This window comes from Nilaparvata lugens, chromosome 3, assembly GCF_014356525.2.
Source record: "Nilaparvata lugens isolate BPH chromosome 3, ASM1435652v1, whole genome shotgun sequence".
NCBI classification, from domain to species: Eukaryota; Metazoa; Arthropoda; class Insecta; order Hemiptera; family Delphacidae; genus Nilaparvata; species Nilaparvata lugens.
In genome coordinates, this window is record NC_052506.1 from 20,345,901 (window position 1) to 20,368,038 (window position 22,138).

Consider the following 22,138-nt stretch of genomic DNA (forward strand, 5'->3'; position numbering starts at 1 on the left):
ATAGAAAACACTGACAAGATAAGATTCATGTTTGAAAAATGAGGTCCTCTTACTTCCATGTTGAAGGATCTAACATGGAGAACAATATTGTCCTCGGAGGAGAAAAATTTAAGTAAAAATGAACTTACATGTGTTGATGATGATGACAAAATGAAATAATCGGATATGCTTCTCTCAGCTCAGTTAGCTCCTCTACTCGGTTCAGGTATCGTCTCAACTCAGGTAGCTCCTCACCTATGATTTTCTCGATGCAGGTAAGTTTCCCTCACGAGAGCACAACTGCTTATAAGACCGAGGAAACCCCGAGTTGTGAGGTGAGAAAATGCTGTGAAAAAAAAACATGAAATATTTAATAACTGTAACCAATATATATTATAAAAATCAATTTAGTGTTATTTCACAAAAATATGAGAATGTAACAAAAATTTTTACTTACAATCAAATGTTAGCGTTGACCTCGTGCTAAACCTCTGGGGAGTATTGGCAGTGTTCGCCAATTGTGATACGCCTCCTATGTGTTTCTATCTCACTCGTACAAGCCTGCAACAGACAGAGAACGACTTGCTATATAATCACTTTTCTCAGAGGAAAATCATCATTCACGTTAGAGCTATACGCTTGAGTATTAACTATTGTTTCTAAAAATTGTCATTCGTAACGCGGAGATGGACTCATCAAGTGCTTCCTCATCCTCCACAACATTCTTATTACCAGACAGCCCGCCTCCGGAGAGGAAGATGAACTTCTGGGAGCAGCAGAAGCAACAGCAGCAGAAGCGCCGCAGCACGGCTGCTACCTCGGCTGTTGCCTCCACCTCTGCTGCTGCCACCTCCTCCTCCTCCTCAGATCCCTTGAAGAAACAAGGGATCTTTGTACGTGAGGAGGATGAGGAGGATTCCTCCATCATCATCCCAGACAGCAGCCCTCTCCCGCAAGCTACTTGGGCGCCGCGCCGAGCGACGCTAACATCAGTGCCTGCCGCCGCCGCCGCCCCCAAGCAGTCAGTTAAGCGGAGGTTGTTTGTCGACGACGATGAGGAGCCCTCCAACGTCCTCACTCAATCGAAGGTTAGCATACAAAAATATTATTATTGTAATGTGCACAAAAGATTTCGTCCATTTCGATAAAATCTTTTGTGCACATTACTACAAGTCTCTATGTTTATTTGAATAAATATGAAATTACTGTGAGCAAAGTCTCAAGACTGAGCTTGTACGTATTATGCTATTTCAAAACAATCCGAACACAGATAAATTTTCACACGATGGTTGATATACACATTTACTAAGTATGTTGCATGATAATTGTGAGTTATGAGAATTTCCGAGTTATTACATACTGATTACATATATATATGAAAATCAATCATATGTTTTTGTGTGTGTGTGAAACAAAATTGTTAAAAATTGCATGTAATGAAGTGAAATTCGAATAATATATATATATTGATATTTGAATTATGAAAAATCCAATCATATGCATAAACTGTATGTTTTCTGCAATAACTTTGATGACAAATTACTTATTACTTATATGAAAAATCCAATCATATGCATAAACTGTTTGTGTGAAACAAAATTGTTAAAATTTGCATGAGTAATGAAACGTGAAATTCGAATAATATTGTTATTATAAATCCAATCATATTATTCTGCAATAACTTTGATGACAAATTACTTATTACTTATATGAAAAATCCAATCATATGTTGATTGTAATGAACTGAAAATTTTTTTTCGATAATTGAGAGTTAAGTCAGAGAATTTCCGAGTTATTACTCACAGTTTTGAGTAGTGAATCTGTTGAGCAAGATCTCTCTCTCTCTCTCTTGTATGATTTTAAACCTGAAACAAATAAGAGTCTAATGAAATATTTTTCAACAGAAACGAGTGCAGCTACAGGAGTCGCAAGACAGCTCAATAATGTCTCTGTTACGGGAGACGGAGGAGGGGGAGGAGGAGGATGAATTGGACAGGGAGACAGACGACTTCATTCGGATCATAAATTCTAGATGTGAAAAGCCCTGGACACCTCTCCGGGAATTGGAGGAGGGGTTACCATACCCCATCATGGACGTCCGGGAGGCGTCCAACCAACATGGACGTCGCATCATCTTAAAACTACACACTCCCGGAATGAGGTCGACTGAGGTTTATCTTCCGGAACGGTTTTCCGAAATTGTATCCTCAAACAATGTTGAGAAGTTCAAAAAGAACTGCACAAAATCTTGCCTTTTAGTCAAACATGTTAATCCTAGGTGGTCCGACATATAGATTGTTAATAAAAATTGTTAATAATCTTGGGCCCATCTAGCATTAACATATATATGCAAAACATGTATCATATTTATAATTTACTTGTTATATGTATCCAATATCTATAATTCTATGTATCATATTTATAATTTACTTGTTATATGTATCCAATATCTATAATTCTATGTATCATATTTATAATTTACTTGTTATATGTATCCAATATCTAAATTGCGCAAAAAAGCCCGTCCAATCTCCCAATATTTATCTACTTATAAATTTCTATTATTTTGTGCAGATTTTCCTAATCTCAAACAGTACGCTATTCAAGTTTCATCAGTCATGTCTCATGTCAGTATTGTATTTGATTGAGGGATGGAGCATTAGTCAGTTGTCAAGAATTTGAGCGAGTGTAAAGTGGCATGGCTGATACTTTACATTATTCTCACAAATGATTTTTTTTGAGATTGTTAATAAATCATTTTTGAGAGCTACTTGATTCATTTAGATTTATTTCTTAATCTGTTCTTAGTCCAACACCGATTAAGTACAGACCTCGTAATTTTTCATTTTTTGAGTGGTCCCTTGAGATATACTATATCGAAGTTCCACTGTAATGCGTTCTAAACTCATAGAACTCTACAAAATAAAAAGGGAAGGAACAAGGAAATAAGCAACCAACTCAAAATTCACTTGAACTTGACAACAATTGGTAGCTACTAAGCCCCAGCAACAATTCAATCTAGAAGTGGAGTTTTGGTAGCAAGTAAGCTGGCCCGTTTTGCAAGTGTCGGCAGAGGGGAATTGTTGGACGGTTGTGGGAAATTTCGGTTAGGGGATGAAGTTTTGAGGGGTGAGGGGGTGAGGGGTTGATTGTGGCGCGGAACTCGTGTCAGAGTCAGAGCTTTGGCGGCCGGCAAGCCCGAAAGATGGGGAGGAACTGCACTTCCTGGAGCTGCGTGCCTGGCAACGATACCGACATCAATTCTTTCTACTTCTATGAGGTAAACTTTGATTGACAAAAAACACCCAAAACTTTTCCTACACTACAAGAACTACTTTTTCTGTAAATCAACTTAATTTCAAAAATTGTAATTTCTCACAAAAACTTTTGAAGTTCATCTTTATAACTAATTTCACAACCCAGATATGTGAACTGAGACACCTGCTCCAATACCTTGTTGTCTATCACAATCTTTCCTACCATGATTTTGGTTTTCTCCTTTGATATCTTGAAATTATATTCTTTACAAATTTCATGCAGGATATGAACTGATTTTTGGAGGTCATTTTCGTTTTCCTGTACTACACACACATCGTCTGCAAATAACAGAGCATTCAGGTACACACCCAAGTTCAAATTTCACTACTATGATATAATATTGGTCAAAATGTTTGAATCAAAATCACTTTTGAAAGGCTTTGATTTATTTGATAATATGCCTTTAATCTATTTAGATTGACTATTTTGGATGACAAACAGAAATATTTAGCGAAATATGTTTTACTGGAAATGTAACTTTTGATGATTTTCTTTTGTTTGATAAAATTATTTCACAAGTTTAGCTATTGATTGGAATCTGGTAAAATCACTGGTTATCAATCAATAAAGAATCAATGGTAATTTAGATTGATTATTGTTGATGCTATAAAATATAGCCAAAATTTTCCACTCTTAATGGAAAATTTATGAATAGCTTCTTTTGTGTGATTGAATCATTACACAAGTTGAACGATTGATTGGAGTCTGCGATTTTTGCCAGTTCATGACAAGCTAAATCCTAATAATTATGATACTACATTCATACAGTGTATGCTGTGAAGCAATTCACATAAGGTACCTATAAATATAAGCATGGTGAATAGAAAGCATATGAAGAGATTGATTAGAATGATGATTGATTTATTATGATGATTATGAGAGATATTTACATGTGGAATGCAAAAATTATTCATTGGAATGATTCTAGAGGAGTATAACCTAAGGAAACTTTCAACCAGCACATGCTAAAAGGTTCATGCTAGTTTTTGAGTTATTAATATTGTAAGAAAAGTTGTATTGATAAGAATTTATTTAACCATCCCTTTAAACACTAGTGAATCCAATTGAATCGAGAATAATGATATGTCTCAGAACTAAATTTGAGATAATTCTTATTGATTCGAATTTGTGAATTCTATTTACAGCATTGAAACAATAAATCCCTGATATAGTTCATATTCATACTACTATAAGATAAGATGACTACATGGCTTAAAAGAAAGAGAAGCAAATACAGTAATAATTATCATACTCTATCGAATCTTACTACATTTTAAATGAATTTCATTATGATTTCAGATTTGGAATTGTAGAATGAATTTAAGGATAAGACACATGATTTCAGTTCTAGGACAAGATGGCCGTTTCATGATAAATTCAAATTTCTTCCAATATTTCTAAAAGCAAACATTTTAGTGGAACTTATTTCATTGATTCATCTATAGTTTGGATTTCTGGAATCAACATCAACTTTTAAGACTTTGAGAATATCTCCTCTCTCTGTTTCGTGTTATCGAATGATAGCAAATTGAAAGATGTACAATAATTGAAGATTTGACTAAATAGGTGGTCGGTTACTCCGATAAGTTTCATTCAATTTAGAACTATGGCCAGTTCCACCACCAAGCTTGGTCAATAAATTAGAACATGGTAAAATCGCCTATGATTTACAAAGAGTGCACTGAACATAATTATGATTTTCATGGCTGTAGCTCATATTAATAATTCCAGGGCTCTCATATCAATGGTAACCGATTTGACCATGTTCTAATGTTTAAACCGAGTTTGGTGAAACTGGACATTTTAGATGTTATAAAACTGTTTACACTTAGAAATTTCGTAGAAAAACTTTTTGTTTCCATCAAAACCACAGTGATAATATTCCATTTGCATCTAGCGTAGCAAAAGTCTTCTTACTGTGACTTAGATAGAAGTCTTGTCTGAAATTAAATATATATACTTAGAATATATTTATATGGTGGTGCTGTATAGACATTAATTCATTCACACATTAAAATATCAAGGTAGAAGAGCCATATAGATCTGGAAAATATAAAAAAGTGAATCAAAGTTGCTACTTCCAAAAATGACGCGAGTTTCATTCTGATCGATACGCCAGTAAGTGAAAGTGAAATTCTATCGCTTCCAAAAATCTTAGTCTCTTTTATGTGACATTGAGGGTTTACTTTCCAATAGCCTTCGTCATTAGAAGGCTTCAGAAGCCTTTTCATTAAAAAGTTTTCTAAAGTTCAGAGAAATTTTAGATGCTGGAAAACTCCTATATTGAGCTGAAAGCTTTGACCTTTCACTTTTGGGATTCTTGGAGAATACCATAATGTTCAATATTATGAAGCAGATCATTGATTGAGCTAATGGAGTTCTTCTAATCTGAAGAGTGAAACTCATCTCTTGTTTTGATTGTTGGAATCGAATTATAAGTTTGTTAGAAATCGGAAAAAAATCGCAGAAAGTGACGAGTATGCACACTGCGTTCTGATTGGTCAAATATATCCGTTACCTTGGGGAGAATACTTCCCATCTCACCGATTCCAACTGAACGATAACACCCTGGGGAAACGGAAGAGTTCCATGGAATGACTTCATTCCCGCGATGAAAAATATCAGTAGCCTACACAGGAGAATCCCGAATTGATGGAATAGGCCCATGCGTTGCAGCCACCTTAAATAATGCATGAGTTCAATAAATAATACAATTTTTAGACGTTATTGATAATGCAACATCTATAGATTCAATTATAAACAATACAATTTACATCATTTCAAGATTTGTCAATATTCAGGGTGGAAATGAATGATGTTAATTATTAAATGGCTCAATTGAAGATGATTAGAAATGAGAATATGGCTATTTGAAGTTGGTGCAACTCATTATAAATTACAAAGGTTATTTATAAGGTATAGGCTATATTTATCACATTATAAGTCTTATAGGTGACTTCTTTGGAGTAATGTGGCTCCTCCTATAGAGGACAGTCTCTCCAATTCTAGCATATTGCGGTCTCGAATCGACTTTGATTTTTAGCAAACACACTCAGGTCCGGTTGCATAAAATATTTTTACATTTAAATAATAATTATTAAATGCCACAAGATCACAGAATGGTTTTTCGAAGGAAGGCTTCTCTGATTGGTTATCGTGGCGGTTTTTTAATAACGGTTGAAATCACAGTTAATCACGGTTTAATTGAGGCTTGATCACGGTTAAAATTCAAGAATCTCTCTTCCCACTGAGCCTAAGCCTGTTTTCGAGTTATGGAATAGGCCTATCATAGGCATGCGGTACTTCATTATAGATCTATAATTTAGAGAGAGTAACTCTTCGAAACAGTTGTTAACTGGCAACTAAATTAATAATTTTGACAGGTTGGCATTAAGTTGAGATGACTTCATTAGGTTGGCACCAAGTTGAAGAGCTAATCAGAATGCATTTATCGAGAACAAATTGATTGGGCACTGCTGCTTTAATCGGAGCTATTCCTGGGAGTATAGATAGTTTTTATTTTTCATAAAACAAACTTTTATGACGGGAGTTGCTTTTATCAATTGATCCTATTCTATCAAGACTAATTTAGTTTTGTTTGTAAATCCGATCGCGATAACTACTTATTCATTCATTACTGAATAATTATTCAGTATGATATATGGAGGGTATTTTTAAAACTTCAGAAGTGTCCGTTGCGGAATCTGTTTGCAAAGAATGAGGAAATTCGGCCAAAATTTAACTTGGGCGAAAGAAAGGGGTTATTTTTTATCAAAACGGCCAAATAGCTGTTGTTCCTTTTCTTAATGTAGAAATTAATATCTTCCATAGAAGTAAGACGCTTTTCCCATGAATCAATTATTCTCAAACAAAATAAAGGGTTGACTGAAGCGAAGCTGAGATCTTAGTTTCGACTCGATTGGCTTTTGTCTGTTTGTACCGCGGTTACAGTCGCAGTTATTGTCCGATTTGGATGAAATTTGGTATAAAAGTTCTTTGAAACAAGGCGCAGAAACGTATGTGTAAGGATTTTTGATAAGACCTCCGGTTTTTTTGTAATTTAAAAAACTGCAGACCAACCTCCATCCAGAAAGTTACCTTTTCGTTACCTTTGTTTTACCAAAGAAAATAGAGAGTAGCTTTCGTGACAAATAATGGAGAATATGCATAACAGTTCGTTGACTGTCAGTATTCCTCATTAATAGCATCAATGCTCCCCATTCAAACAATGCTGACACATTCATGTGAATCTTATTATAATTTGGTTACTTCAGATCAGATGAAGATAAATATGTTGATGATTGCTACTATTTCAATTTCAATCATGTTTGGCATTTTTGCTTTTGATGCCAGCTGTTATTATTATGTGAAATAAGCTCTCATTGAATGAAATCATAATCATTGAAGTCAATTATACTTAGTAAGCAATTTCTGTTTGAATAAGTGTATTTGTGGGTATGTATGTATGTCGGACGGATCTCGAAAACGGTTCTAATGGTTTTGATTAAATCAGGAATATAGTGTGTTTGCAAAAAAAAAAACATTTTTTTGGAACAGGGTCAACTCTGGGAAAATTCGCTGAAATTCCTTGAGAAAGGATTATTGGTCCCTCAAGTATCAGCTGATCAGAAGAAAGTTTTCCATAGTCTGTTAAAAACGTAAGAGAGTGTGAGCAAATGAAAAAGATTATAATAGCTGTAGTTGAGTTACAAAATTTGGCGACCTTATTTTAAAACATTGCACTATTCTTGGAACATCTGGTATGATAGGTTCAGAAAGTGACAGGATGATAGCAAAAGAAATTTATAATCGATCTCTCCAAACATAATATGGTGCTTGAATGTTATGTTCATTGTGAGGTGATAGAAATGCGACTAATTTCTTCAGCTTCTGTTGAATTGGTTCCTCTGTTGCTCTATGTTTGTATGCAGCCATGGCCTTGAGAGCCAGTTGCACTGTTAATTCCTATTCTGGACTGAATACCACGAGAACCAATGAGAGAAACCATCTATAAAAAAGCCCTGCTCTGATCAATTCTCATGAAATTTAATCCTGATTGAAATTGAACATGGTTATGTGCTACCTGGGCCTGATATTTTCATGTTTCAAAATCAGCTGAAAACTAAATCGAAAAAAAAACATAATATTCCATCAGCTATTCCCATTTCCCTTCATGATGTCATTACATGACACAAGACAAACCTATTGATATTGACAGATCACAAGTAAATACTAGAGTTGTCAATTTGGATAGAAATAGAATTAAGTTGAATGATAGTTTACATCCAAATTTTCATCTCTAAGCTTTTGGTTTCAAGCTAAGATCAGAAAGAAATCATATAATGGTAGTCAATAATCAAAGTGAATGAACTCTATCCAGATTTATGCCAATTTGTGGCCTACTCTCAAAAACGATTATAACAATTTTGTTATCATAAATGGTTCCCGTAGCGAAGCACGGGTGCCCTGCTAGTGAACTATAAATATATTTTAATTTCTTATTTCGTAATAAATGTTCATGCTTTTGTACTCCAGAGCGAAGCTCGGTCCCCCGATATTAGTCTATAAATATTGATTTGAAGTCTGTATGAACTATGAATATATTATAATTTATTCTCTTGTGATAAATTTTCTATGCTTTTGTACTCCAGAGCGAAGCTCGGTCCCCCTATATTACTTTAAAAATATTCATTTGAAAGGTGGAGATGAAACAAAATGGAGTCTATGTACTGACGTAATGACATCAGCCAATGAGAACGCGTTGTGAGAGTTGACTTTCGCTTAGCACCAAACCGTGCTTGCTTCTCATTGGTGGATGTTGAGTGACGTGTAAATCGCCATCCACCAATAGAATAGTAGAGACGAGGGGCGTTCCTCAAGCGGACTGCTTGTTTCGAGCATCGGCCGTGCTTCCATCTTTAAAATTTTACAAAATTGAATGAATGTATCATACATTGAATAAGGTGAATTAAATTGAGTTAGCTACTACTGAGTCTGGTAGGGAAGGTAAATGCTGGATATACTATGCAACTCTTGTATTGCAGTTTATGCAGATAATAATAATTATTGTAGACATTGAAAATTCATTTACTGTTTTCATTACTTAGAGAATGAAAATATACAAATCATTGGGATAATTGTGAAAGGAAGAGCTAGCACAGGTCAACAACATACTTTCCTGAATGTTGTTTGATGACATTTTATAATAATTTTGAATTCAGTTTAAATTTGAATTTGAGTTGGTTTGCTCTCAGGAAGTGAATTGTGTATTTAAGAGTATTTTTGTATTCTGTACTAAACTGACCTAAATTAATTGCAAAATTATAAAAAAAATTCACTTGAGGTCTCAACTAGGAACGCTTCAAATTTCAGTTCTGTTAATGCTTTGAACAGATATAGGGCCAACCAGCCCAAGAGACTACCGATTAGGGTGTCTTACAATGCTCCACCGTTTCAGTTGAGTTATTATATGATCAAGTATTTCGCTTCATGTTGTTGAGTTGGCAAATATGAGAATAAACAGCAATACATCTATCATAAATAATACAGAATATACAAGCTATAAATTCTCTTCCACTAAATTTTATGAACAAGAAATGAATATGAGCAAGATCGCAGACCGCCTGTAGTTACACTTTGAAATGCAATAACCAATCATTAGAATTCTAGCAAAATTCTTTTCGGGGAGTGCTAAACCAATTATTTTGTATAATGCTCGGGTCAATAGAAAATAATTTGAACATTCAAGATACTCTCAAGTGAAATCTTATCAATCCACACAAGTGGAAAACAAAGAGTGAAACATAGAGTCATTCTCCTACTATTGTGAAACTAAATCAATAGTACTAAAGATGAGAAAATTATTACGTATACAGTATAAAGAGGAGTATGATGTTGTATACTTTCCAATACATAAGAGTATATATAACAAAATGAGTTCCAAGTTGATTATTATTCACTGCTATTAATTAGTTGACATTGAGTTTTCTATGGAATGTGGCTCTTCTTAATTTGATAAACTAGAAAATTCGTCGATTGCTTATAATTGTATCTATATAATGTGTCTAGTCTATATAAATAATAGTCTATTGCATACGTTCGAGTGTTGCCACACTAGGGCATCCTTAAATTCATCCTTAACGCTAGGGCATCCTTAACGCTGAGTTTTTGAGAGATCAGAAGGTGACCAATGTGGCCAATGTTCAAACCGAATGCAAGCCGCAAGAGTCATTTCCTGACAAATAGAGTAAAACCTTCGATCACCTTCTCGACTTGCCCAATTTCTGCGAACACTGTCTTTCCTTGAGAAAAAAGCGAATGTAGTAGGAATCGTACACAACATTGTCCGAGTGGCAGAACGCCAGGCTGGCTTTTTTCTTCTCTCGAATTTCGCCTTCGAAAATAAACGCGGAAAATCCATTATGCCGGTCTCCTTTGTCTCTCTTTTGTCTTGTGATATTCCTGCTGAGCCTCTGTGAGGAGACGATCGACACTGGCTCCTGATATTACATCTTTCTTGCTCTGTACTCTCCAATGCCATCTTTCATGGACCGCATTTCCCCTCTCACTCCCCTCCCACTCTTCTTCTCATTCTCTTCATCCATATTTCACTCACTCTACACACACTTGCTCACTCACTCTACACTCAAATTTTGGTCGGCTTGTATTACTCATATTCGATCGATAGAAGAACCACCTTTCTAGAAGAACATCACTTTCCCTGGCTTTTCTCTTCCTCAACATATCATACATAGCATGTGCTTGCGCCTTTCGATCTTCGAAATCACGTTAAATCACGAGTATTTTCCATAATAAAATTGCCTATTATTATTATTATTATTATTTACTCATGTGTCACAAGAAATAATTTTCAATTATTTTCTCCATATTTAAGCAATGTAATGAAATATATATCTGAAATATAATTATAAGAGATACTACTTTGACATAATTATATCGTCTGTTGAAGGCCTGGTTTCTAGGACACTTATTGAATCTAATGTACCATTAAATGTATATAAAACTCATAGGATTGATATTTCATTAGAATATTAAGTGTCCTAGAAACGGATAATGGAAAATACAAGTATGTGCAATATTTTCAATACGTGTCCTAGAAACTGGATTATAGACTAGTAAGAATAGAACGTTTATTGCAATTTGAATGGACTTTATCTAACAATACTGAAAATAATTTTGTTATTGCTCAGTCAGGGAATTGTGTTAGTGTTTCATTCTCAATAGATATATCTACTCTCGTCTACATTGAAAAGTAAGTTTGCAACACTAATGAGAATAGACACTCAATTGCATTCAATTATCAAATCACGCTGTATGTCGTTTCCTATGGACATGAAACATGCTTATACTGTTATGAAGCATATATTAGGCCTAATTTAAAATCCAGAAATACTTATTTCATGTGAAATAAGAGTCTTCATGGTAATAAAATCAACAAATTAACTGAGAGACTACCTGACAAGAATCGAACTCTGTTGACAGATTTGACCTCTTGTTAATTCATTTAGGCTTTACACATATCCATATCAATTCATATTCAATGCACGTTTATCCATTTATAGACAAACAACGTTATTCCATCATTGGATGGAACCGTTATTCATGTCTTGGATGTTGATGTATATAATAGATGACATGAAAACCACATTACACATGTACATAAGAATATCCATAATTGAATATACCTGTCTAGATGTTGCGATGTAATGGATGACATGAAACCCGCTTTACACACTTACATTCATTTACGGAAAAACACGATATTCCCTTTATTTCGACATTGGAAACACGAACGGTTCATATGAAATTCACTTGAAAACTCCATTAGAAAGCAAATGTGTTAAATGTCACTTGAAAAGTACCTACCTACGATAAGCCGTTTCGACTATTTCCAAAATCAGTCACGTTCGGCTAGTGGGCGAATATGACGAATGATGGCGTGAATTGTATGTAGTAGGTGAGCCACATAAAGTTTTCCGGTCCATGTGTTACCAGTTATTCGAGCAATTTTCGTCTAACTCAATTCGAAGAGCATTAACTGCGTTGCGGCGTCGAGTGGGGAAGGTTAGGGCGGCCGGCCCTGGGTATGTGCCCGGATTCGGAAAGTAGCAGTAGCACCGGTGTGCCGCCTAAGCGGTCGCCCATTGGCCCAGGCCTGGCGGTGTGTCAGTGTGCTCTCTGCTGTCTGCTGTGTGCGGTTCATTTGCTACGAAACTCGTGGTGGTAGCCGGTAGTATATAATCTATATACTGTAAAGTACGTTAGGTGTAGATAACACGAATTAAAGTGAACTCACATGTTACCGGTACATATACCGGGTTTTCGAGTGAGATGGAACTAGCGAGGAAGAGGAAAAAGAGTGAAAGTGAGGAGAGAATATGAGAAAAGAAAGAGTGGAAGAGTGTGAGAGAAGAAATAGTGAAAGAGAAGAAGAAGTGGAAAAGAAAAGAGAGTGAATGAGAAGAAGGATGGAAAGAGAAGAAAGAGAATAAGAGAAAAAAAAGTGGAAGAGAAGAGAGAGTGGGAGAGAAGAAAGAGCGTGAGAAGAGTGAAAGAGAAGAAAAAGTGTGAAAGAAAAGAGAGTGAATGAGAAGAAGGATGGAAAGAGAAGAATGAGTGGAAGAGAAGAAAGAGTGTGAGAGAAGAAGGAGAGGAATAGAGAAGAAAGATTGTGAGAGAAGAAGGAGAAGAATAGAGAAGGAAGAGTGTGAGAGAAGAAAGAGTGGAAGAAATAGTGTGAGAGAAGAAATAGTGAAAGAGAAGAAGGAGTGGAAAAGATAAGAGAGTGAAAGAGAAGAAAGAGTCAGAGAAAAGAAAGAGGGTGAGAGAAAAAATAGTGAAAAAGAAGAAATAGTGGAAAAGAAAAGAGAGTAAAAAAGTAAAGAGAGTCAAAGAGAAGAGAGTGGGAGGGGAAAAAGAGTAGGAAGGAAAATAAGAGAAATATGGTGAGTGAGATAAATAATAATTTAAAGAGAAAAAAGTATGCGGTTGAGAGTGATTGTAGGATAGTATGAGATATTAGAATACCAAAAGAGGATGTGTCGTTGAGAATGAGTGAATTTGGGAGGATGTGCGAGAGAGACATAAATTTCCGACTCTTACTTCGATACTTAAAACTTATATTTCCAAAATCTATGTTGTCTGACAAGGCCTATGACAAGCACCATTCACTTCATTAGAGAAAATGTATAACGTTTGAAATAGATGATTAGGGGTCATTTATGATGGGAATAAATGTGAAGAATGAGTTTAAAATTGGATGGGTTTCATCAACCATTGAAATAGAATAGTATAAAAGATGTGAGAGAGGAACTGATTGCATACACCATACACTTATACACCATCAGGGTGCAAGAAAGAATAGAGAAAAGATAAGCTCATAGATGGCCTATGCTATCTTTTCTCTGCAGTGGAAGATAGAGGAAGATGCGCATGAATGAATATGGAAAACAGGTAGCAAATGAGAAAAAGCATGATAGAAATATTGATTATGGAAAAGTGAGGAATGAGGAAAACTAGAATGAACCTCTTAAAAAGGGAAACCGGGGTTGATGGGGAATTGAAGAGTGAGGAGGGTTGAACTTACTCGTCCTTCATTTATGAGTTGATGAACAAACGAATAAATAATACACAGTGAAAGTGGTGGGAAGTGGGTAGGTTGCGTAGAAGAAAGGAAAAGTTTGAGAACCAATGATTGCTAGTTAGAAGGAAGAAAAGAAAGATGAGAGGCAGCGAAAGTAGGAAGTAAGACAGAGTGAAAGACAAGGAGCTAAGTTGGAAGAGAACGGAAAGGGTGAGGGAACAGAAAAGGAATGTGGTGAAACTAGACAAAAAGAGGACCATAAAAAATCGGAGAACAACATTTATAATAATGGAAAACTGGGAAATGATAATGATAATGAATGAAGGATGACTATTAGTATAATAAAGGGAGAGAATGAAAAGAGAGGAAATGGGAAAAAAGAGGATGAAAAGAGAGTGGATGTGCAGAGAGAGAATGAGAAGAGAGAGGTTGAAAAGAGAAAGGATGGATAAAGAGACAGGATGAAAAGAGAGAGAGAAAGAGAGAGAAGAGATGAGAGAAAGATGGTTAGGAGGGCATTTTTGGGGAACACTCGGCCACTACACGGCGAGCATAGGCATACGTGACCCGTGTTCCAACAGGAAGCTGCACAGATATTTCACAAACACCCAGTCGGAGGTGCCAGCCCCACTCCCCTCATCCGCCATCAGAGGGACTTCCACCGACATCAAGGGGACTACCCCCTTCCACCGCTCAGACAATCGAAACCTCGTGAATACTGATTCGCCCAACCGGCAAGCGTTGTCTTCTGATGCGACAAATCGGATACCATTGATGCAGCTCTCAAAAATCACTGCGTTGCAAATAATTCTATTGTAATCGAGCACAGGAAATCGAATTGTTATGAAGAAGGTTCAGTTGTTTCATTCTGCTATCATATCACAATACTGGGAGTGCTTGATGGTATCTCACTACATTTCTAGGGAATAGTTGTATGATGGAAATTGATAACCTGCAAAGATCATAGATTTCCCAATCCATCAATTCAATCAATCTGATTGTGTCGCTCAATATGTTAGATTGTTGGATTATGATTGGTTCATACTTGACTAACAATGCAGACCTCTCATGTTCCATTCCCACCTGAAATTCCTCATGACTACCTGACTACATGACCATGACCATAAGTACATGACAAAAATGGTACTCACAGCTACCTTTTTAGAATCCTCTTTCATTTTCAACGACTCAGTTTGTATCGTGACTTCTATGTTGGCACCCGGGTTATACATCCAACAAGGGATCAATGGTAGAAACAGTTAAATTCAATTGAAACAGATAAATGCTCATGCAACGTTCCCCTACAATCTAATATCCGAGTGTTTCCGACATATTCTCATTGAAATAGGGGGAAGAGAACTAGAGAAATAATTAGATGTAAACAACTTGCCAACTCTATTCCATTGTGTAAGAGGTTTCGAATTAATGAATGAATAAATAAATGGTTATCGTTCCAGCAGCTTTCTTCGGGAAAAGAAATTTCGAGGCAGCGTCTGAAAAATGTGGAAACATAACGAGGAAGATTAGGCAAGATAAGTGAGGGGGAGGGGTACTTGCAGATCTTCCGGCCTGGAAGAGTGTTTCTCTCGGGTCGCACTGGCGAAGAGCTACGCTGTCTTTGGATCATTAGCTCTGCCCGGCGTCAGCGTTCCCTTTTCCACTCCACAGCAACAAACCAAATTATTTTGTTTGCTTTGAATTGTAGCTGTTTTGATTGCTTTGGAAAGAGCTGCCAGCACTGTACACCCTGCATCCCCTGCCCAACTTCCTGCTCGCAGCCCTAAACACTTCAAATTTCAGTCCTAAATGAGTTTGTGGCCAAAGAGCTGCCGCTCGATAAAGTTCCTTGTCATAAATGAAACTTTCCGCATAACGAGTGATGCGAATATCGATTGGCTCGTTCGTTTTACAAGCAATAAACTCAGAAATCCTAGAAGATACAGATGTAATGAGTGATATGTGATCAGTCTCAAAGTACGTCGATCTCAACTATCATGTCAATGAAATAACTATTCGGTTGAAGAATTATTGATCCTCACACAGAATTAATAGGCTAGATCTCGGGTGTGATCTCACTGGGTTCCCCTAGAATACATCAAATACAATCAAATCTATTTTCTTGATTGCTGTAGAAATTTCAAAATTAAGTATATTAATAGAAAAGTTTCTTTCTCATACTCTTAATGTCCAATTAGAATTTTATATACGTATAATAACATCCAACATTCATTAACAATAATGCACTTTCTTTATTCGAATAGGGAAGCAATGACATTTTTAAAAAATATTGGAATTCATCATGGATTCAAAATCGAATCCGACATTATTTTACCTAGCAATCAACATTGAATCAAATCCCAATAAAGCAGATTCTTAACAGTTCTAAGCAAGTTCAATCAATATTTCAAGCTTATCGACTGAGAACTTCACTATCAATGTATAGTAACTTCACTCCATGAATATAATTTTGGCTTACTGATCAAAATAGGGTCATGATAACTTCCCCTAATGTATAGAGAAAATCAACTGTTTTTATACTTCAAATCAGGATGTATTAACTCATCAATTACTTGTATCAAATTGTATCCCAGTAAAATCCAATTTTATTGATTACATTTTATTGAACCAGTTAACCAGCCCCATAAGTACGACAACAGCTATGGGAATTTTCGGAAGATAGATTCTCGACTTTTTATTGGCGTTCAATATCCTATTGAGAGCAGTCGTCAGGATTGTCGGGAACCACTGAAGTAGCAACTGAAGAGCAATTCTGGAAAACTCGATCTGTCATAAAAGCAGTCTTGGGTTGAAGTGATTGAGTCTCGTCGCTACCACCTGCTTTGTGCACTATATTCGTCTCCGTTCTTCTATCCGTCCTTAAAACGTCATGATAATAAATTTGGCAAGTAAATAATTTCATCTGGTGTGTTTTATTGTTGCGATAAAATGCGAACAGATAAAAGTGGCGGAAATATTTTAATTTTTTGTTTGAAGCGAACGTTTGTGCTGGTAGGTCGTGGAAGTTGACTGACCTCGTCTAAAGCAATAAAGTTGACTGAGTCTTTTTTCGATAGGCCGTTCACAAGCCGATAAAATTTGGGAGAGAAACTTTTCTTTCCGTCAGACATCTTTCCTTTTTCTTTCCTTCCTCTACCTACTTCCTCTCCATCTGACAGTACGTCGCCCTTTCGCATTCCTCATTTTATTTACAGCTTTTCGCAGAGTTTCCCAGCTCAGAGTTTCCTTAGCCTCAGGGCAACTGAAACAAACAAAGTTGGACCGGCGTCTAGATTAAAGCTGCTAAAGTGGTGTTCGATTTGAATACGGTGAGCTGCTGATCTTCTACTTACTGAACAGGACAAAACTCTGACAAATTTAACAAGACGACAAGTTTAGGGGAAAAATTGACTGGATCCTGAAACTTGGGAAATGGATTACAAAGTTCTGTCGTAGTACTTACTAGGTGGAATTTGAATTAACTCAAACTGCTCCACAGTATCAAACTTGAACAATAGCTTCAAGATATTCAGTTCTTCTCTTTTTATTTATTTAACAATTAGAAAATGAATCAATGCTCCAGCTGAGAACGATCAATTTTCAATTTAGCACACAATAATTATATTTGAAATCTTCCGCAATGAGCAGAATAACTGGGATATTATTTGATGAGTTCCACTATATTTCTTATAGATAGAGTCGTGGAAAAAAATAAAATACAAAACTAGAGAGTCTTATATTCTTTTTGATGGAATTAAATTTGGATGACAATCTATTTCAATCCTATATCTTTTTGAAAGAGCGTTGAGTAATTCACCTTTCAGTAAAGTAGTTTGGTTGAGAATTGATAATTGACTATTTCATAATGATGGAGTCGTCTTATGATTTATCTAAACTGCAATAAGTAAAGTATAAGTATATATTCGAAAATATATACAAACATATTACAAAATTAATCCATTTCAAATTAAATTCAAGTTGCAAATTAATTACCACATTGAGAAAAGGTGTTTGGTTTTTTTCTGGAATATTTGCTTCCCCAAAAAACCTCAACGCAGTTGGATTTTGCTTGATGACATCCTCAAGATAAACATTTTGTTCAATTTTAATTTTCATGGAACCATAAACCAGATGAGTGATTCTATATAAATAACTTCTCAAACTCAAGAGATTATACTTACTCGACCACTGAAAATCCCACGCAAGAATCTGGAAATAAGGAGATTTTCTTCTTAAAATATTTCCTTCTTCCAAGAAGGGAGTTCCTTTGAGATCAATAGAAAAATGAGAAATTGTGTGGTGAAAAATGGTGTTGGGGTCTTTGACATGGATCGCACCCAAGTTTGAATTAATCAGGGGGCACGCTCTAACCAAACTGAATCGGCCAGTGTATAAATTCATAACTGTCTCGATTTGGCTTGATCTTGGCTCTGATCCATGCCTAGACAATCTTTTCACTCGTACCCCTTCCGATGTTGAGGGAACAGGATCTCTCAACGCTTGAATCCATCCGCCCGAAACTGCCGATTTCTGTAACTCAACCCTTTCAATCCCAACTTTAATCCCCCCCCCGTTCCCTCTCCAGCCGTTCCTTGTTCCGCAGATCGTACACATTGATCCGCGCCATTGGTTTCTGATGAATAACGGACCGGAACCTGGTCCAACGTCCCCCTACCCCTCTGGACCCACCGGTCACCCCAGTAATATCTCTTAAAGACATTCCTTTATCCGCCAAAGTTGCAAGTGAAGGCTGCAGTGATTGAGCACCCGGCCTCACTCACATTACTTATTTCACATCACTGACATTCTGTGCTAAATCAACTGACCTACGTTCAGCGGTGCATTATGGTCCTGTCCAACTCACCGGCTTAGGTAACTCGGAAATGGGTTGAGTAATTGGTAAAGTTACCAGATCGATGATTGGATTATCCGATGTGCTATAGATGATTTAACGCAATCATAACCATCATCATCCATAGCATATCTAATTCAATTTAAACACATTGGTGCATTTCACTCCATCTATCTCAGAGGTTTGGGTATCTGAGGTACGGTTTTCGGAAATTGGTTGAGTTATTGGAAAAGTTACCAAATTGATAATTGGGTTCGATTTGCTCGAATTATTCTATTCATATCAGACAATATAACAGTACTTTCTACAATTTTCAATATCCATTTCATATTACTCATTATATTTTTCATTAGCAATATCACCATTATAAAAATGAATAATTTTGATGTTGTTACTCTCAAATTAGGTTGAGGTACAGTTACATGTTCGTGAACCAGATGTAGTAACACTTTGTACAATGAACAATCCTTTCTGAATACGGGATAGCTTCATTGGAAATACAGATTTCCTATTGGTGTATAAAATAGGGTACCGGTTTGTTTTTCCGTAGAATTGAAGGCGGTCTTATTGTTACCGTTCCCTGATTGGTCAGAATTCTAGTTCTAAGCACCCGATTGGCTGATCACTATCCAGTGCAAGAAATGGTGGATTAATCATACACAAATTGCCAATGTTCATGGAATTCTCCAAATAAGAGAGAATCATCGAAAACTGAATAATTACCTACATCTCACAAAAGATAATTTATTAAATTGTTCAATATCTATTCTAGAATATATTATATAAAACTATAGTTTTCTGTATCATTGACTTATAGTAGTTCTAATGTCCTAATTTTTCCGAATAACATCATTATAAAAGAATAATTTAATTGGAAAATGGAATGGAATAAAGTTCCCCACGTTCAAACTCATAGATCCATATTCTTTGTTGCTCATGAAATGCCATTCTATTTTTCCTATCGTTCAGTAATTAGACGCTGATGAAGAATAGCGATATTGAAAATTTTGAAACAGTTAAAAGGAAACTTCCATTGGTAAACTTTGAAACAAGAGTTAATTAGTGGACTCAACACATAAACAAACACAGTAAATCAGTGCACTCAAACTCATATAATATCAAATTTGCATAAAAATGAATTAAAACACCCATTCCTGTCACGTTTCTTATGAAAAGGGATTCAATCATCAAATCCAAGTTTACAAATATTTCGAATAATGTGGTTTCAACTTTCCATTGTCTAAAACCCATTTCGATTAAGTATAAGTAGGCTACATATTAGTACCACGGAGTAATGAGACAATATTGTAATGAGAAGAATGAATTTATACGTAATAAAAAATGTTCTTGAAATAAAAACCAATCAGATAGACTATTTGAATTTTATTGGAAAATTATGACATAAATTGGCTCATGAATAAATGTTACACTCAAGATAATCGAAATCCTTTCCACCAATAAATTACTCAATTGATTCTGTAACTTATGATTGTGGAGAAGATTTTACCAACATTCGACTGATGAAAAAAATTGTACTGAAAAAGCAAGGACATTGTCCTGTCCGTTCAACACAGTCAGTCAATGAATTATATAGCTGGCCGGCGGCGACAAATTTGAACAGTTTGTTGGTTAGTAGTGTGCATTTTTACAAAGAGCTGGCTGGCTATGGCGTCATTTCCCAGATGCTTCTGATCGAATTCGTGAAATACGGCCGCTGTAACAATCCGCTGTCTCCACTCATGTCTGTGAAAAACATAAAACTGTGTATCGTTCATTTCTCCGCCGCAGACACTTCGCCCGATTAGATTTTCCGCCGAAAACAATCCCTGCAAATATTCCGATTCCGCTGTATTACACATTCATTCCCAGATATTATTCACTGATTCATTCGCACTTGTATTCTCTCCCTGCTGGAATCGATATAACGGGTGGCCAACACTCACCATTGCTTCTCTTTCCAACAAAATTTTATCTTGTCGTCCCCCACTCACTGCAAGTCTTATTCACTCTCTTTTTTATTCTTTACTAACATATTAAATACAGTATAATTTTTTCTAGGTGATCTCTACATAAGTATTCACTTATTCAAACAAATAAGTAATACTTGACAAATCAGTAAACACTTGTTTCAGATGTAATAAAATTGTCTCAGTAACCGGATTAAATGATGACATGATCCAAGTAGAGGATGAGATGATGATTCATGGGCTTTGAATAATTCATACTTACGACTATACCATCAGAGTCTTATTGCTAGAGCTTTATCTGACTCAGTCGTGAAACTTTCACCCTTGATGAAACGACTATGATTTGAGGATTATAAATACTGATAGAAGAAATACTGCCTGTCGGGTTGTTCTAGTGGTCTGAAACGTTATAAACTTGGGCTCGAATCCCGCCGGTGGCCTGAACGTGTGATTATCTCATCAAATCACCCATTCATTTTACATCACCCACACACAGGCAAAACGTTTATGTGGGCATCATCTAGAGAAAATATTACATAGATCACTCGGGTTACATTTAAAATGCTTTTGGACTGGCAAAAATTATATTTCTTGTGGAGTCTACGTAGATTGAATTAATCAAATTTGTTCGATCTGGAAATTGAAAGAAGAAATATTTAGTTCGGAATATGAGAACAATCCATACTCAAAATTGAAATAACCAAATCTATTCAAAGAGCTTTGGAGAGAAAAATGAAAAAAAGGATACCATAAATAACAATATATTTGTATAATAGCCTCATCTAACATTGTAGCCTCCAGCAAGGTTTTGAAAACTTATTTTTCATAGGCTATGAATTGAAGAGGTTCAAAGCTATGAATTGAAAAGGCTCGAGGCTATTAATTTGAGAAAAAAATTGAATTTGAATTTGTTGCAGGCTTTCAGAAATGTTTCACGTTTTTTGGATAAAACAAGTCAAGAGAATTGTGAGAAAATGGAAGGCTGTGCAAAGGCTAAAAATAAACTTTCTACTCGTGATATTTTTCAAAGTTTTTCGATTTATATGTCATTAAGCTATCAAAATGAAAAATTTTTCTCAGGAAACATTTTTTCCGATCATTACTTCTTGAGATTTGAGCGACTAAAGTTTACATTTTTGGGCAGAACATTTCAAATTCGGTAAGAGATAGATCCATGAAATTCAAAGGATAGAAAATTTTTGTTCTACTAGATCACAAGGCGATGTAAGTTATTGTCGAGACAACATGTAATATTATTTGGTGCATTATAGAGATATTCATAAGATATGACTAGAAAGTAAATGAATCGATTAAGGAAAACTGGGAATATGAACCACTCAAAAAATAAGGAATCTACTAAAGGTAGGTGAATCTGTCTCTACATCTCTCTCTCTCCCTTTTTTTACGCCCTCTCTCTTTTTC

The 22,138-nt window shown here is 35.7% G+C and overlaps 2 protein-coding genes across 2 annotated transcripts in view; both read left to right on the forward strand.

Annotated features, from left to right (window-relative positions):
• The first annotated feature begins 665 nt into the window (after positions 1 to 665).
• On the forward strand, positions 666 to 2,273 carry LOC120350201. The gene is made up of 2 exons (XM_039422733.1): positions 666 to 1,067; positions 1,884 to 2,273. Exons 1-2 carry the CDS (start codon positions 666 to 668, stop codon positions 2,271 to 2,273), a joined length of 792 nt encoding a protein of 263 aa, XP_039278667.1.
• An 874-nt stretch (positions 2,274 to 3,147) lies between these two features.
• Positions 3,148 to 22,138, forward strand: part of LOC111049072 (cardioacceleratory peptide receptor) — a 52,851-nt gene continuing 33,860 nt past the window's right edge. Inside the window, exon 1 of the mRNA XM_022335078.2 lies at positions 3,148 to 3,259. Within this exon, the coding sequence (XP_022190770.1) occupies positions 3,185 to 3,259 (75 nt within the window). The 5' untranslated portion in view covers positions 3,148 to 3,184. The remainder of the gene's footprint in view (positions 3,260 to 22,138) is intronic.